This window comes from Syngnathoides biaculeatus, chromosome 13 (assembly GCF_019802595.1).
Source record: "Syngnathoides biaculeatus isolate LvHL_M chromosome 13, ASM1980259v1, whole genome shotgun sequence".
Classification (NCBI taxonomy): domain Eukaryota; kingdom Metazoa; phylum Chordata; class Actinopteri; order Syngnathiformes; family Syngnathidae; genus Syngnathoides; species Syngnathoides biaculeatus.
Window position 1 is genome coordinate 3211122 of NC_084652.1, and position 19121 is coordinate 3230242.

Genomic DNA, 19121 nt, shown 5'->3' on the forward strand with positions numbered 1-19121 from the left:
GCAGGGTTGAAACGGATGGGGGGGGGGGGGGGTGCTTAAAGTCTGGCACTGTGTACTTTTCCTGCGCTAATCTGCGCTGTGGCTTTAGGATCTGATTGAGAACCCGAGCGAGATTATTGCCCGTCACGTGACCCGAGCGAGACGAGAAGGAGCGAGCGAGACGCTTTTGTTTTTTTTTTTGGCGTGTGCGTGTGTTGTGACTAATCGCAAATATTACAGAGCACTTCTACAGGTGTGATGCGGCTCTATGACCGGCATCTATCTATCTATCTATCTATCTATCTATCTATCTGTTTGTCTGTCTGTCTCTCTCTCTCTCTCTCTCTCTATCTCTCAAACCCACCACTTCACATTAAACTCTAAATAAAGCCATATTGATTTATTTTAATATTGTTATCAGAAACATATCTATCTATCTATCTATCTATCTATCTATCTATCTATCTATCTATCTATCTATCTATCTATCGATCTATCTATCTATCTATCTATCTATCTATCTATCTATCTATCTATCTATCTATCTGTCTGTCTATCTATCTATCTATCTATCTATCTATCTATCTATCTATCTATCTATCTATCTATCTATCTATCTGTTTGTCTGTCTGTCTCTCTCTCTCTCTCTCTCTATCTCTCAAACCCACCACTTCACATTAAACTCTAAATAAAGCCATATTGATTTATTTTAATATTGTTATCAGAAACATATCTATCTATCTATCTATCTATCTATCTATCTATCGATCGATCTATCTATCTATCTATCTATCTATCTATCTATCTATCTGTCTGTCTGTCTGTCTGTCTGTCTGTCTGTCTGTCTATCTATCTATCTGTCTGTCTATCTATCTATCTATCTATCTATCTATCTATCTATCTATCTATCTATCTATCTATCTATCTATCTATCTATCTATCTATCTATCTCTATCTATCTATCTATCTATCTATCTATCTATCTATCTATCTATCTATCTATCTATCTATCTATCTATCTATCTATCTATCCATCCATCCATCCATCCATCCATCCATATGATTTCTGCTCGCAAATGAGCGTCCTGGCGCCCCAGTAAAGGGGATGACACAAAGCAAGAGACAAACAAGCTTGAAAATAAACCGCACACGCCAATGCGAGCAGACGACAGCGGCAGCAGTGCGATGAGTCACCGTTGTCATTTCTTCGGAATCCGCCACATCCTCCGAGTTGGAGGGGGTGGGGGCGCGATTCAAGCGAAATTGGGCCTTCCGTCCGCTGGGCACATTTGCCGGCAAGCGGCGACGTGCGTCTCGGTGGGATTTTTGGGGGGTTTTGTTTATGGTATCGCACGTGAATTTGAATCACATCACACATGGATAGAACTCCCCTTCCGTTACATAAATTTGCAATGGTGCTTTCCGGCTGGCGATCTTAAGCTCCGCCCCCCCCCGCCCCCCGCCCCTTAGCTACAGTTGCCGTGTCCCACAAGCTTCCAAAATGGCGACCGAACAGAACAGGTTTGAAGTGGATTCTCTAACGCGTATTCCAGATAATATTGCGGTATGTTTTTTTTTTTTGCCACATGCGTCACACTTCTCCAAGAGAGTTCTACAGAGAGGTCTCAACTATTTCACGTGAGGATATGTACACGGAATTAAGATTTTGGACGGAGCGGGACGCAATATCAGCGTTACAGCCAAACTCAGGCGATCGATGCAAAAAAGTTTGACGCCTCGCAAACGCCATATTGAAATCCAACAGGATAAAATGGTAAAATCGTACTGCACGTGTAAAGCAGGGTGAGTATTTTTTACTTGGAAAGGTCACCAGTAATGTCATTGGAGTCTTCAGAAGTGAGTTAGGCTTATTATTTTAGAATTTGGAAAATGGATCAAACGGGCCCCTGTAGCCTCGCCGGATATCTTTCATCATAATTGCCCGTTTCTTGGTAACGTGAATTTTGACAGCCAGCGTTGCTTGTGGGACAACATGGCGGCAGGGGCGTGTCAAGACGACGCGGCTATCTGATTGGCTATTATTGTACGAGTGATTGACAGGTCGGAAATGTCCGTCGGCAAAAACGAATGGGAGCCGATATGAAATACATTTCTCAAGTCGTGATTTTCCTGATGTGGCGTTGTGTCAAAGGACGGCGGATCGGGAATAAAAATGGTAAAAACTGAACTTGCTCCGCCTCTTGTCGTCATGGTAACTCAAGCGGGTTTGGGGGCGGGGTGATCAGTCGCTCATTTGCAGACCCACAAGAATTGCACCCACCCACCCCCCCCCCCCCCCCCCCCCCCCCTGGTTCGGAGGCACCGTGACGACCTGTTTCGGATTCACAGCGTGATGACAGATTCGTGATTTACGTTTTGTACGTTGCGGAATCGCCAGAAAGGAATTTCGGATTTCGAACGCAATCAAAAGCTCGTGCGCTTATTTCTCAATTGTCAAGTTCTAAAATGGTCTCGTTTGCTTTGAGCAGCTCGCGCGCCGGTCTCGCGGGGAACCGTCGGACTTAACGCTGATCCTCGCATCTGCTCGCCGGACAAACTCCTTCGAGGCGCGCTTGTTTTTGTTTGCGCGTCAGATTTGCGCCGCCGGCACAAAAGCGTTGACAAATAAAGAAATAACGAAATTGTCATCGCGATTAAGATTGAGGACGGTCAAGGATTAGAACGTCGACATCATGTGGGCCAATTTGGACTTTTCTTGACACTATTTGTGTTCAATTTTATATGTCCTTGTAAAACGACGCATTTATTACAAGTCTTCTGGCAAAAGTAATACATCGGTGGTTTTATTTTCTGGAAAAAAAAAAAAACAACCTTTTTTGCGAGAAAACATTTTTCTCTTACCGTTACAACTTTTAGACATGGGATCCAAATGTTTTTTCCCAGAATTTTTTTTCCTCTCTTGATTTAAGATTATTCACTATTACTTTTGTAATTACTTTTTTCCTGATTTGACAATTTTTATATTTTATTGATTTTAGTGATTTATGATTTTATATTTGGATGGATTATTTTTTTCCCTCTAATTTGGTCCTTCTAACTGAATTAATTTTTCCTGTTCTGAAAAAAAACCGTACAGCTTTATCCCCATAGTTTCATTGAATTATTATTATTATTATTATTATTATTATTATTACTTTGAGAACACACACCTGCCTTTGGTGCGGGCAGCGTGGGATCGATTCCCGATCAGTGATTGGTGTCGATACCTGCCCTGCCACTGACTGGCGACCAGTTCAGGGCGTAGTCCGAAGCTAGCTGGGTTAGGCTCCGGCTCTCCTGTGACCCTTGTGAGGATAGGGGGCTTGCATAATGGATGGATGGAATTTTTATACTGACCTAATTGCTGTGTCATAGTGAAACTACATGTATTGGCAGAGAAATAGCATATAAAAATAAAAAGAAATAGCAAATAATATACAGCCGCTCTGGGCTGCGACACCTGTCAGCGCTCGCAGCTGTTTAGGCATTTAAGTTGGAGTTTTCGTCACTAGTATTTGCCAGTTTGTTGCCGTGCATAAGTGAGCTATATTCACTGCCTGTGGGACCCTCCGCTCCACGCGTAAGTTAGCGTAACCCCAGTCACGGCGATTCTGTGCCCTTTTGTTTGATCCTGTCCCGTTGAGTTGTTGGTTTGCCCCATAGTCATCGGACCTCGCCGCATGTGTTTTGGATCCCGCCTAGCCTGGCGTTTCTGTCCCTCTGCCTTGTCGGATTGCTGCACCGTGTATGACCCAGTTTCTGGAATAAACTACATTGAACATGATGCCTCTGCCCCGAAGTCCTGCATTTGCATCCACCCCCGTACCTGAGGTTCGTGACAATAGCGTGGGGTAGGTATTTCTGAAGCTGCGTTATTCTGTGTGTGTGGGGGGGGGGGGGGACTTTTCCTTCGTGAAAGAGCCGAAAGACAGTACATGAGACGTCTAAAAATGGAAGTGCAAGTGCCGGGCTGAACATTCGCCGTTGAGTCGTGTCAGTCAAGAAGCTGCGAAAGAAGGAGCGGGGGAGGCCGGAAGCTGTGATGCACGGAAGGTGTCGTGACAGACTCCAGCGAAGGAGACGCACAAGAGCGACGGCAAAGAGCGCGACGACAAACATGCGCACCTGCACCATCGACGAGCGATGAGCGACCGCGGGAGTTGTTGTTTTGGGTGCTGGACAGCCCCCCGAGGGGGCGGGGGGACCAGTTGGCGTGTCAATTTGCACAATCTGATACCCGACAGCAGAATCTTTGTTTTGTTTTTTTTTTAATTCACAAAGAGAAGTGGGGTTTTTTTTTTGTTTTTTTTGAGGGGTGGGGGCTGGGGGGGGGGGGGGTGAGGTCCCAAAAGCTTCCTCGAGGTGTTAATGCCACTAATCTTCAGACTCGGCAGCAGTCAGCAGGTTCGGGCGACGCCGCTAAAGAGTTAGAATTACTCCCAGCTTGCGTTCAAGTGGGTGGTGGGAATCAAACTGTCGACACTTATCGGTGTGAGCGGGTTTCCTGGAAACCCAATTTTGGAAAAGAAAAAAAAAAAGTCTTTCAGTGTACAGTAGCGATAAAATTCAATGTGTGAATGTCCAACATGCAAAATTATTTTATACATGGGGTAGGGGGTTAAATTGTGGTCTGTCTTTCAGGGGGATTAAGATGTAAATGTCCTTTTTATTTTGCAGTAAGTAGAACAAAAAAAAACACATCATCGTGACTCCAACAGATGTGATATTATATGACTGGAATTCTGATGCGCTTAACCCGACTAGAAATGCATTTGTGACTCGACTTTTTTGTTGCAGCAACATGTGAAAAGTGAAATTTACAATTTTAGAGCCCGCCTCTGGTCTATATATTTCCCACCAAGCTATGATTTTTTTTTTTTTTCGTCCAATCCGCTTGGCATGAACAGAAAATATCAAATCGGTGCTTTTATCCTGCACTTGCCGCGGCATATATTCGATATGCACGAGAATTTTGCCTAAATTTAGAGGGGCGTTATTCCAATCTGAAGACAACTCTCTCTCTCTCTCTCGCTTAAATCCTGATTGGTCGCATGAAACGGGGGAACAAAAATCAAAATTGCGTCACTTGAACCAAGCAGCGCGGACTGATGCATGTAAACATCCATCCATCCATTTTCTTAGCCGCTTATCCTCACAAGAATCGCGGGGAGTGCTGGAGCCTATCCCGGCTGTCAACGGGCAGGAGGCGGGGTACACCCTGAACTGGTCGCCAGCCGATCGCAGGGCACATGGAGACAAACAGTCGCACTCACAATCACACCGAGTTGCAAATTAATGTCCAATTAATGCATATTTTTGGAGTGCCTGGAGAAAAGCCACGCAGGAACGGGGAGAACATGCAAACTCCACACAGGTGGGTCCGGGATTGAACCCAGGACCGCAGAACTGCTTTCCAGCTGATGCACCGTGCTGCCCTGCATGTAAACAAGCAAGTTAAAAATAACTCAACCACGCAGATATCAAATATTACGGTGAGTTTAGAGTTCACTAAAGGACAGATTGGGACTTTTTGCATTTTCAGGTAGTTCTCGCGATCTTATTGAAATATGATTGCCGATGCACATCTACTGTAACTTCAAAATATATAAAAAAAAAAAAAAAAAAAAATCAAGTAGCAGATTACCAGTGACGCAAAAGAATGACCTGCAGCAGCGTCTTGAGACTGGCCGAAGTCTTTCGGAGCCGATCGCAACTTCGTTCGGGCTTTTTCCACACAGCCGGCGTGTGGACAAAAAAAAAAAGTCCAGCCCGGGGCGAATCTGGACTAGATTAGAGTCTTGCTCAAATGAAGCACTCAGTAATCACATTACAGATCATAACAGCTTCCAGTATTCGCTGTGACACCACGCCGGGCTGAAAGCCAAGAGCGTCGTTTCCTACCGGAGGGGGGGTCGTTTCACTTTTGAAAAAGTCCTTTCGCCGCCATGCTACATTTAATTTCAAAAATATCTTGCCAATGATTGGACAAGCGTTCGCCGTTATGGAGTTGTAAGCCCCTCAAAATGCTCCAGTTTACATTTCAAACTGAAAAATTGCTTCGAAAGTCAAACTGAATTTGACGTTTCCATCAGCATCATGCGTGATGTCACGCAAAACGTATGAAGGAACAAACGACAGCTACATCTTTGTTTATGTGCATTTTGTAACGATACAGGATGAACGAGCAGAAAGAAGAAAAGAAGAAAAAGTCTCATCATCACCAACGGGAAATGTCACTTGAGCAATAAACTTAACGACATGTCAATGACAAAGACAAATAAACGCGGCGAGCGGATGATCAATTTCAGCAATACCGACAAAATGCCACGAGGTGGCAGTATCCCTCTGTTATGAGTCTGTCGGGAGATTTCTGGTGTTTTGTTGTTCTTTTTGTGTTAATAGTGCAAAAACTTTTCAGTGTTCTCAGCCACAAAAAAAAAAAAAATGCATATTTTTGAGATCACACTTTCTACACGATACAGATAAATCGGAATTTAGAGGAGCATTGCCACCTTGTACCACAAGAGGGCAGCAAGCACCACTGAGATCTACTGGAAGGTCTCCAACACTAACATCTATCCATTTTCTTTGCCACTTATCCTCACGAGGGTTGCGGGAGTGCTGGATCCTAGCCCGGCTGTCAACGGGCAGGAAGCAGGGTACACCCCGAACTGGTCGCCGGCCAATCCCAGAGCACAGAGACAGACAACTGTTGCACTCACAATCAAACCAACGGGAAATTAATTTTGCATGTTTTTGGGATGAGGGAAAAAAACGGAGCGCCCGGAGAAAAGCCACGCAGGCACGGGGAGAACATGCAAACTCCACACAGTCGGGGCAGGGATTGAACCCGGGACCTCAAAACTGTGAGGCTTTTCCAGCCGATCCACCGTGGCGCCCCGACACTAATAGTCATCGTTATTGTTGTATGCACCGTTTGGACCGTGTGTGTTAACGTAGCGGTCGTTACAATTATCTATGCTCATTCGAGTTAGCGGCTAACTTAATGAAGCAGACTATAGTCGTAAAACAGCATTTATGAGTTTCACATCACGTTACTTTTAACCTCGCAGACATTTATGCGTCACTTTACAATAAACTTCAAAATTGGGGGTGACAAAGAAACAGCTTCGAGCGAGCGGCCACATGTGGCCCGCGGGCCGTAGTTTGGCCACACGTGTCATGTACGCCGTCACGCTTGTAACTGAGAGGTACTGCAAAAACACACTCACCGTCGCGAGCTCGTCAAACTTTCCAAAAAGCTCATTCAGGAGTTTGACCAGTTCTTGGGCGGTGCACTGGGAGGCCAAACTGGTGAAGCCGACGATGTCCGCAAACAGGATGCTGCCAAAAAAAAAAATAATAATAATAATTATCATTCTCGTGATACGGCGGCGGATCAAGATTAGCGGCGAGGGAGCTCTTTAAATGACATTTAGGAGGTCAGTCCGAACGCCGTTGGATTTTCGACGGCGAAGGAATCAAAGATGGCAATTAACGGCCAGCAGCAGGCCGGCGAAGATTACAAAGACGCAGAGAAAAAAGATAAAGAGCGTCTGCCCTATTTTGACTGGCGGCACGGCGACTGAAAATAGAAGCGCGAGGATTCTCACGGGGATCAAGGTGGAGGAGGCGCCGGAGAGGGGGGCGTTCGGGGTTGGAAATGCGGCCGTCGGGACCGCCCAAAAAAAAGCTGTCGTTTTCGGGGCAACTGCAGCAAAGGGGCGCACCGGATCGGAATAGCCAAATTGCATCCAATCGGAAAGAAAACTTGCTTTGGTGGCCGCGACGAGATGTGAACGTTTTCAATTCGACGTGTTTGGACTCGTTCAAACGAAGCCCGGTTTGGTTTACCTGCCTCAAACGCTTGCTTGCCCGTTCAAAGCAGTTCTGTAGCATCAAGCCCGGTCGTCACGTAATTCATGATCCTAGCACCCGGTAAACAGTTCTACTGATCGCGCGCACGCCGAGTCGAAACTGCTTCCGGTACGCCAGCACAATGCGATGCTCACGAAACAATACGCGTTTCCGCGCTACCTCGCCGGACATCCTCATGACGAGATGACAAAGCAAGAAGCGGGCGCCCGGAGCGCGGCGCAAAACCGTCCGAGATATCGAGCGGTACGTCCGTCGACCGCCCGGGGATGCAGAGGACTACAGGCGCGGCCTCTCGCCGATCCGTCGAACCGCCGTAGCCGACGGGATCGCCGACCACGCTGACACCTGTGGAGCGCCCCGGCCGATGTGGCTCACTCGCTGGACCTTGATACGGAATCACGACCGTCGTACTTGTCTACAACAACAACTAGATACCGTCTACCGTAGATTGGAAAGAACAACTGCCGTTTCTTTCGGCTCGTCCCGTTAGGGGTCTCCACAGCGTGACATCTCAGATGAACAGTCGCCGGACGCCCTTCCTGATGCAACCCTTCTTGTCTTCTTGATCTTTTACACAACTTTGGCGACTTTTACGGATCGGCACGGCGTCCCGTGAATAAGACGTTGAAATCTGGAACATTACGAAACACGGACAGCGTCGGTTAGCATTTTGATACGACAGCCAAGGACAGGACTTTGACCTTTCGTGTCACGTCGGGGCAGCCAAAGCGAGGCTGCCGTTGCGCCAAAGGGGCTTCGGACTGCATTTGCTCAGTCTTGGTGGGGTCTTAAAGCATTCGAGACGTCGCCGCGATGAATTCGGGCCCGCACTCGAATTGGCCGCCATCTGTGACGGGCAAATATTGAGAACGCTGAATGTTGCATTAGAGCTAATCTGCAAACAGTGGGCCTAATGCGGCGCTGAACGGCATTGTGGGTACGTACGGCGGCCAATAATAGAGCAAAGAACTGGAGGAAACCCAAATTGGTTTTGAATAGGCAGCCTACACAACACATGTCCAGTTATCTAATCCCTCAAGATAACACAATAGATCCTGTGGCGGGCCCACTGCACACTCTGAGCCAAGTTCTTTCTCCCCCCCCCACTTAAGTCTTTGTGAATTGAATGTTTTCATCCGGCAGCAAAGAATCGCAAAGAGTCGGGAACTCGCGTACTGCAAAATGGGCCCGAATGTGAGCAAAGGAAAGAAAAGACGCTGGTGAATTCATTTTTTTTTCAACTTAATTCTTTGCGACGTGATTGTTTACACACTTGCTCACGAGATCGACCAAAGTCAATAAAAGCCAAAAGATTGAATTTATATTTCTTCTAACCGACTTTTCTTCTTTTTCACTGATGATGCCCTGTAGCACCACACTGCCTCCAGCTGGTCAGTCCGGGGACGACAACAACATTACGAACATTTTGGAACGTACGTACGTGGTACGTTGCGTGCACACGATAACCGCATTAGGCACAGCCAGTGATTATTATTATATTTTTTTTTTTGTTCCTCGTGTGTTTTTTGGGCCATTTTCAAATCAGACGAGGGGTTAAAAGTTAAAAGTCGGCCCGTGTGCATCGCACTTGACCCACTCGTCCCAGCAACATTTTAGACGTTTTCCACCATGACAAAGTTTGTTCAAGAGTCGCTGACAAAAATATCTTCGTGCATTCCATTTTCCTTTTTTTTTTTTAAATGCTTGCACATTTCGCCTCTGCGTATTTTTTTTTTTCTTTAACATGTATTTAAAGCCCGTGTGAAACAAGGAGGTGTAAAAACCGCATTTAGCACTCATGTGAACTTGTGATCTGCGTGGCTGGCAAAGATTTTGGCTTTGGAAATAAGCATTTGTGTGAATACTTATTTGTATTATTATTATTGAATTATAAATGTTAAAAAATACCACAGTATTATAAAAATAAAAAATATAAATGTGTGATATAAATAAACTTTTTATATCCCAAATCCTGTTGGGAGGCAGACGTTACTTTTAATTACATCTCTTTATCATTTTTTATCAGCCGATCGCCTGGCCCAACTCCAATCACATGGAATTATTATTACAATTGGAGAGGCCACCTCGGACGAACATGATCAAGAAAAGCAAACGTGAACGGCGCTGGCTGCACCTTCTAATCCACGTCCATCCGAATGGTTCTCAATCGAAAGCGAGCCCACCGAATGGGATCCCTGTTTGAAATGAGGCCAGTGTGGGCCCGACTGTGACTGGCCCGTGTCAACGTTTCTCTCAGTACATCCTAAACATTTGCGGCGTGTTTTTTTTTTTTTTTTGGTCTTCTTTTTCTTTATTTCAGCTCCTCTGGGCTTTTGCTGCAAAGAGGACCTGCAGTATGTTGATTAACAGCAGCAGCAAAGTGTTTCTCTGGAGCTTCACTTCCTGAGAAACTTCATAATCATTAGGCGCCTTTTCCTCCCACCCAAACATCATTTGCTCAAACGACTCCTCCACAAATCGCCTTTCGCGTCATTAGATTTTCTCTTTCTCCAAAATCTCACAAGCACTTTTTTTTTTTTTTTTCCCTCCAGGGTGCAGCGGAGTCTTGATGACCCCGAAGTTGCACACCAGTGGCCTATTATCCTGTTCCTAGCAAGACCCTAATTGGATCTTTTATGTCAGCGGACGCGGGCTCGGTTCTGTTTAATGATCCAAAACGACAAATCTTTAAATGCACCGCGACGGTGTTTATGCTGGCAGGCAGGCAGGCAGGCAGGCAGACATCTCCCGACGTCAGCGTTCAACGCGTCGACGGTGAATTTGCTCAGAGGGCCTCGGCAGTTTTGATGTACACCACGCACGTATCATCATATCTGATGCCTCTTTTTTTTCCACTGCACGGTACAGGTTTGATACTTATTGCGACTTATCTTTCATATTTTCAAAGGCTGCTACCTGAGCGGGTTCATTCCACGCTGTCAAAAAAAAAAAAAAAAAACCACAACATCATCGTCCTGCCTTGCTTCAGCATTGACGCGGTTCATTAATAAAAGTAAAACACTCCAGCTGGGTGCAAAGTTTACCCGCAAAAAAATGCATATACACTTTTTGCGTCGTAATTAAGATCACGAAGAAGAGGCAGAGAAGGTCCCCATCTAAACGAATAATCGTCGTCGTTCCTACGGAGCAGAAAATAGATGCTTGTGGAGGATTATTGGATGTTTTGTTTGACTGTGTTGCCGCTTTGTGGATGAAAGTAGCAGCTGTCTGAATATTTAGCATAACTATGCTAATTTCTGTTAGCCCATCTTGTGTATCAATGAGCAGAGATGAGTAGAACGCAAGTGGGATGGTTGAAACTATACAAAACTGTTTTTGACATGATCTCTCTGTATTTTTCACTTCATTGTGAGCGTGTGCGGCACGTTCAAAATACCGATGACGACCCACACGCCACCGATGTCGGTTTCCGTCGCGTCAAACTCCGAGCAGGAACTTTACCTGACATTGTCGTGGCGCTGGATGTAGATTTTGTGGAAAATCCTTTCCGGTGGCTTCAGGAAGTCCTCCTTCATCTCCATGGCGACGTTCCGAGGCAACAAACTCATGAGCAGGCGCTCCTGGATTCGGGTTTGTACACAAGAAAAACCAAAATATCGTTATTCGTGTGAACGGCGTTTCATGAATGAAGTACTGTACAGTTTTCAGTGCTTCTTCTTCTTCTTCTGCTTTTGTGTTGATAGCACAGTATATATTCATTCATATGCAGTTTTCCATTCCCATCTGCACAAACTGCATGTTATTGTTTATTCCTGTTGCCACAGTTGCCGCGTACGGTACGCTGTTCTGTCTTTCCCGTGCGCGCATTTGAGGATGTTCTTTTCTATCGTGTTGCGCCCAAAGTGTTTCCGCAGCAGCGCCACGTACCTGCTTCTCGTTCTCGTCCTCCATGCGAAGTCGCTCTTCGATGCAGTTGCGCGCCTGCAGGAAGGCTTTCCTCTGCGCCCGCTCGGTCAGGATGCGCACAAACAGGCCCGACAGGTTGACGCTGGTGAACAGCACCGTGTTGGCCACCAACTACCGACGACAACAACAACAATAAAAGCGTTACTTTATTTGGGAGACGCTCGCAAGGAGGGGAAGGTGATGCTGTCAAATCGAGAGATTGGATATATTTGGACTGATTTTACGATCTCTTTGTATCACACGGTCCGTTGTGGTAAAGAGGGAGCTACGTCGAAAGGCGAAGCTCTCAATTTACCGGTCGATCTACGTTCCTACCCTCACTTATGGGCACGAGCTGTTGGTCGTGACCTAAAGAGCAAGATCCCGGGTACAAGCGGCTGAAATGAGTTTCCTCCGCAGGGTGTCCGGGCTCTCCCTTAGAGAACGGGAGAGAAGCTCGGTCACCCGAGAGGGGCTCAGAGTCGAGTTGCTGCTCCTCCGCATTGAGAGGAGCCAGCGGAGGCGGCTGGGGCATCTGATCCGGACCGCCTCCCTGGTGAGATGTTCCGGGTATGTCCTACCAAAAAGAGACCCCAAGGACGACCCAGGACACGCTGGAGAGACTACGTCGACCACGACCAAACCCAAAAAAGCAGTAGAAAATGGATGGATGGATGGATGGATGGATGGATGGATGGATGGATGGATGGATGGATGGATGGATGGATGGATGGATGGATGGTTTTACGATTGCAGTTTGAGGTCAGCGAAATATTCGAAACAGCTCTGGATGTGATACGGTGCTGTTGTACACCACTGCCCACTGCAACGAACATTTTGTTGAATTAGTACGACTGTCAGTCAGAAAAAAAGTGTGTGTATCATTTGATTTATTATACTTTTGTTTTGTTTTTTAAATCAACTTCAACCAAAAGTCAATTTAATTTGAGCTGACCTTTGTACGACCGTTTACGATTGTTGGATGGCTGCTGGGATACGCTGCGGTTGTCTACGGTAGGATATTTTTACCAGGAATTCAACAATTGTTTTCAACGATTGTTTGCATATTTTTAATTTGACTGATATAATTAATTTGAATAAGATATTTAAGTCTGAATGATGTAGTTCACATACATTAGGAATTGAGCTCTTGTCCCGAAAGGTTAAATTCAAACTGTACGTTTTTTTTTCCCTATTGTTTTCTTTTTTCACTTCCCTCAATTTGAAATATCGACAACAAAAGCTGACGGTTTTGCCAAGATTCCCAAAAGGTGCATCTGCATTTTGGCGAGTACGGCATGAGAGCAGGGGGTACGGGGCGGGGGCGGGGGCGGGGGCGGGCGTGAGCCGCTTCATCCGTCATCACAGCGGCTGAGCGCGCGCCAGCGTGGCCGCTTTCAACCTTGATCTCTTTCCTCCTCATTTCTCCAAGGTTGGTTGACTTTGTACGTCGACCAAAAAAAAAAAGGCCCTCACGTTCACTTTAACAGTGCGCGCCATTGTTACCCTGACATACTCCTATTTGTGGAGTTTTAGCGAGTTATTCTTAGCATATCTTCACGTCGTTGGTCAGTTTTTCCCCGCGTAGGGAGAACCAAATCCGCTTTGTCGTAATGTCATATTGGTGCAAGTCTGCGGTGATTTGTCTGACGACGAATGCACCTCCAGCACCGCACACGCGTGCAGTGAATAAGAATGGGCGCGTTTTTCCACAAAGTTCGCGGGGAGCCTTCAAACCGCGATAAGTGGAGTTGGGGCATCTACCGTATATCAGCGTTGCCCACAAGGACGCGAGCCGTGACGTTTTTATAAACCCGTCCCGGAGAGGAATTATGAGGCGGCACAACAGTGCTTGTGTTTTACTTGTGAATTGCGCCCACGACGTGTCTGTTTTCATGGACGTCGTTACAAAGTAACTGCATATATTTATGGGGCATTTGCTTTTGGAATTGGGTGTCAGGTTATGGGGTTGAAGCGTTTCTGAGATGACAACTTTTCTGGGTCAACATTATTCAGGTTAACGCAATGCAAGTGTGGAAACCGGAGTTCTGAACATTTTGATACCGATACGCCCGTGTAAGCGTTGCGTGAAACTGATCATTCATTGATCCTGTCTTGGAACAATGGATGCAAAATGGAGTGCACTATTTGGATGCAACCGGCAGAGGCGCTGTTGATCGATTCCTCAACTAGTTTACGTTCCGGTGACACCACCGTGAGGTCATTGATGGAAGACTCAGCTACATCTTACGATGGGTAACGTCATCTAAAAATGACACCAACATGGACACTCCATCACATTATACTTGCTCCTCAAGAGCGATGTCACTTAGGTGTAATCGTAGATGACGCAAATGAAGAATCTCGGCTTATCGTTAGCTTGTTTTGTAACTGCATCGTGCCTACAAACATTTTTTTGTTGCCTGTGCAGTGAGTGACTTGTGAGAGGCGTCAAACTGCCGCCGCGACACTGGAGTCTAATAAACAGCCCTACATTAATAGACAGCCTGGCTTTTGAGGAACTCCTGCTGTATCGTTTTTTTATTTTTCGTTTTGTTTTTTTTTTTTTTTTTTGACGGCCACACAGCAGAGGACGTGCAAGCAAATTCAGCACTAAGGACAGCTCCTTCGTGGCTCGTCCAGATTGAACCCAAACGGTTTGTGCCGTCACAGTCAGAACACAAGCCAGGGAGGGATCGGACCAAAATAGTGAACTTCAGCAGACCCTGTCTTGTGGTGAGGCATACAAATAAGAGTGACGGAGAGAGAGAGAGAGAGAGAGAGGAGAGAGAGAGAGAGAGAGAGGAGAGAGAGAGAGAGAGAGAAAAAAAAAACAGTGTGACTGTTACCCGGCGGGATATGAATCAGCCCCAGAGGAGATGGCTGGAAATGAAGGAGCGGCGCCACATCCTGCCAGGAGCGACGGAAGTAGGGCAAGTCGCAACGCCGCGCGCGACACGCCGCATTTTCTTTTTACCGTTCAACTCCAGGTGCGTTTAAAGGAACGAAAGTCATCCTCTTTGTGGCCGCAACGTTCAACGCCTCTGCAGCGGTGGCAGGTCAACTTCTACTCAGTTAATCAAGTCGAACAAGCCGAAATATGATAGAACAAAAATTACACGGTTGAACTAAAGTTAAGTACGATTTAGCTTTGGGGCTGAAACGGATCACTTGCACTTCCATTCATTTCTATGGGAAACGGTACCTCGGTTTACAAACGCTTTAGGTTACAAGTCACAGAACGAATCAAGTTCATAACGACAAAACTGTTTTGTATGTTACGTGTGGTGCGGCACATTTGTGTGCCTTCAAGGGGGCGTGGCCTAATGAGTGACAACAGGATCTGGAATTCAAGTGGAGTCCTTGCTTGGTGTTCCCATTTTGTGTGTGTGTGTGTGTGTAGGTCCCCAAGTATCCATCTATCCAATTTTTTGTTGCTTATCCTCACAAGGGTCACGGATAGTGCTGGACCCCATCCCAGCTGTCAATGGTATGGTACACCCTCAATTGGTTGGTGCACAAAGTATTCGTCGCTGTAAAAAAACAACAAACAAACAACGGCTACGATGCGGCTAGCGAGTCGCCTCAGCAGCCGCGTGAAGGCGGCGGACAGAGACAGAGAGCTAATCCATTAAGCTCGGAGATGAGCCCCGTGGCGTGACCCCCGCACTCACGGACCACACCTGCACCAACCCCGGCGGGGCTCAAATTGCAATAGCGACTCTTAAGTCTCGTTTCTTTATGGACGCTTAATCCCTCATCCTGCGCTCGGCTTAGCTTCTAGACCACCCTTGCGGTGTGTGAAATCTCCGAAGTACATACATTAGTTGGGGTTTTTTTGTTGTTGTTGTTATTGATACATATTTTCAAGTCGTATGAAGCTTCCGAGATTCTTGGTAGCTCCCCACATTCGCTTTAACCTCGACCGTGCACTAATAAACACCTTTTAAACTTTAATGTACAACAGTATTCTACTTTTATTCTTTGTAATGTTTCAATGTTTAGGCTGGGAAGGATTTATGTTCTGACACACACAAAAAATGACAGCGCACTGAAACTAATGTGGTATTGTTGTGAATTATGCATAAAATATGAATGACCGTAAAGAAAAATCGCATTGCACTGTATTGTAGTAACACTTATATTTTGTCTTGGTGTTATATATTTATTTTAATGCCTTGTTTTTGTTAGAAAAGTGCGCGTACACACGTTTTCCCAAACCAGTTCGGTGAGGAAAATTATTTCTTAATCCAGTCCAAGCAGCCAATCCATTAGGTCAACAGGTGGTAGGGGAGGCGGGAGGGGGTTGCTGACAGAAATCCTGGAGGGACTACTCCAGTCACATGACCACTCCGTTGGGGGCAAGCACAATTGGAGGGGTGGAGTGGGGATGCCCCACCCCCCCACCCCCCTGCCCCACCCAGAACCGCCACTGGTCGGCCATCCCTACTCTTGTACGTTTTTGTTTTTTTTTTTTTGGTGTGCACGGCGGCGCGTGTCGGACTCCGCAGTTCACCTGCATGTGCGCGCGTGCATGTACTCACCGTCCTCCACAGTTTCTGCGTCCTGACCGAGGTGGCGGTGACGATGAGGTGCGAGACGGAAACCATGAGCCCGAAGATCACGGCCAGCAGGGTCCGGACGGGCAGCAGCGCGTAGGCGACGAAGGTGACCAGCACCAGCTGCCACACGCCCTGGTCGGGCGGCGTCTGCGGCTCCGAGCCCGCGGCGCCCAGCGAGAAGGGGCAGCAGAGGAAGGCGAAGGTGAAGCCGAAGAGCAGGCTCAGGTTGACGATCTGCTGCAACTGGGTCACATGCAGGTACTTGACGTTGGTGACGATGAAGAGCGACGCGAAGACGACGCAGTGCACCGGGTGCGAGCCCTTGGAGATGGTGAGGTGACCGGGGCCGCCGAGGAGCTCCGCGCCGGCCAGCGCCGACGACATGACGATGAGCACGGCGAGCGCCTTCAGCGTGGACGTCTGCTCCAGCTTCAGGTTGTAGTTTTGGAACAGAGACTCCAGCTCCTTGCAGTCGAACTCGTCCTCGCAGGCGATGCTGCTCACGGGGAAGCCCGGCGGACACGGACTTCTCTTCCGCCGGCTTCGGACTTTCTCGAGCGGCGCTTCCTCCATGTCGGTGCCATTCATAAACTGCAGATGTAGTCGTCTTATTTTTTTTCCCCCCCTCTCTGCCCCCCACCCCCTCTCTCCTTTAAGGGGGTGGTGAGAGCGCACTTTATCCGCAACAAGGCACCGGGAGCGTCATCTCTTTACACCAAGACAAATACACACAGGCACACACGCCCAGAGAGAGAGAGAGAGAGAGAGAGAGAGAGAGAGAGAGAGAGAGAGAGAGCGAGAGAGAGAGAGAGAGAGAGAGAGAGAGAGAGAAAGAGGAAAAATGGAAAATAAATATGAAGACGGCTCGACGTCCGCGCTTGCAACTTAGCGGCTCTTTGCGGGGCTCAGCCGCGATCACGCGTGCGCAGTGCGAGGCCGACGTTAAGTCTCAAGACGATCATAATGGGACTGTCCACACAGCGTCCTCTTTCTCTCCCTTCCTCCCTCCCTCCCTCCCTCCCTCCCTCCCTCTTCCGCCACCTACACGCCTTTCCCGTCATTAAAACAATCGCATTTGCCGCACATCGCTCGCATCACTCACGCGCAAATAATATGAGGGGAAAGAAAGAAAGGAGGAGAAGAAGAAGACGAAGAAAAAGAAAAAGACATCCAGAAAGAGTCGCCATGTGGAGCCCGAGCAAAATTGGATTGTGCTGGACCTCGATTTCCAATAATGCTGATTACTGACTCTCCGTGGTAGAATCCAGAGGTGACAACGAGCATCATGAATGAAACGTGAAAACATCATCGACATTAGGACGGGTCCATTTTTGAAAAAGCGTGTATTAAATATCACTATCAGCCTACTAAAAGTAACAAAAATAAAGCAGTACGCTACGGCTTTTTTCAGGCACGTGGACACATAGGCGCCAAATGGTGCTCAAGTACCTACCTTTTTACCCTGGATGAAACAAAGTGCCCTTTCAACTGCAGCCCTTTTATCCATCCATCCATCCATCCATCCATTCATTTTCTTCACCGTTTATCCTCACGAGGGTCACGGGAAGCGCCTATCCCAGCTCTCAATGGGCAGGAGGTGGGGTCACACCCTGAACTGGTCGCCAGCCAATCGCAAGGCACATGGAGACAAACAGCCGCACTCACAATCACAGCTTGGGGCAATTTAGAGCGTCCAGTTAATGTTGCATGTTTTGGGGATGTGGGAGGAAATCGGAGTGCCCGGAGAAAAGCCACGCAGGCACGGGGAGAACATGCAAACCCCAAACCGATGGGGTCCGGGATTGAACCCGGGACCTCAGGAGCCAATCCTCTACCGGCTGGTCCACCGTGCCGCCAGCCCTTTCATCCTCAATATCAGTCAATATATTTTAATTTGAGTCCACGGAAGAATTACATGATATCATGCTGATGTTTTGGATTTTTTGGGGGGTTCGTCCGAGTCGCTTTGAATGGTGGAAGTTGTCTGTTGGCTTCCATTTTAAGACGATATTTGAAAAATTATGAACACTGTCACATCCCCTTTCAGGGTGTGGGCACTTGTGCAAACACGTTATCTCACTTGTTGATTTGGAATTACCCTTGTTAAAATACTGTTGGGGCGGCACAGTGGCTCAGCTGGTAAAGCGTTGGCCTCACAGTTCTGAGGACCTGGGTTCGATCTCGGCCCCACCTGTGTGGAGTTTGCATGTTCTCCCCGTGGCTGCGTGGCTTTTCTCCGGGTGGGCACTCCGCTTTCCTCCCACATCCCAAAAACCTGCATTGATTGGAGACTCTAAATTGCCCATAGGTGTGATTGTGAGCGTGACTTTTGTCTGTCTCAATGTGCCCTGCGATTGGCTGGCGACCAGTTCAGGGTGTGCCCCGCCTCCTGCCCGTCGACAGCTGGGATAGGCTCCAGCACTCCCGGTGACCCTCGTGAGGATAAGCGGTGAAGAAACTGGATGGATGGAAAATATTGTTGGTGTTGTTTTTAATTCAATTGAGTTGTAGCTGTTACAAGTTACTTACTACAGGGAGGGAGGGGCGGTGTTAAATTATATATTTGTAAAAATATATAACCAAAAAAAACTCTCATTTGACCGTTTGACATCTTAAAAATGTCTTACAAACATTTGCTGTTCATAAATGGAAAAAAAAAAAGGAAAGAAATGGTCTCGCTGTATAAAAGATGCAGATGTCGGATTTTTTTCTCATTTCTTTTCCGGCGAGATGCCGGGTGGACCCCGAGAAAGTTTTTGTCGAGAGTCCAGACAAGCGACAGCACGGACGCGTGCG

At 47.1% G+C, this 19121-nt stretch overlaps 1 protein-coding gene across 2 annotated transcripts in view; it reads right to left on the reverse strand.

Annotated features, from left to right (window-relative positions):
- LOC133511312 (adenylate cyclase type 1-like) overlaps positions 1 to 17156 on the reverse strand; it is a 36227-nt gene extending 19071 nt beyond the window's left edge. For both annotated transcript variants that reach the window (XM_061840105.1, XM_061840104.1), the window contains exons 1-4: positions 16308 to 17156; positions 11746 to 11895; positions 11320 to 11438; positions 7212 to 7323 (exon numbers count right to left, since the gene is read on the reverse strand). In XM_061840105.1, coding sequence (XP_061696089.1) covers positions 7212 to 7323; positions 11320 to 11438; positions 11746 to 11895; positions 16308 to 16913 — 987 coding nt within the window. In that variant the 5' untranslated portion in view covers positions 16914 to 17156. The remainder of the gene's footprint in view (positions 1 to 7211; positions 7324 to 11319; positions 11439 to 11745; positions 11896 to 16307) is intronic.
- Between the last annotated feature and the right edge of the window lie 1965 nt (positions 17157 to 19121).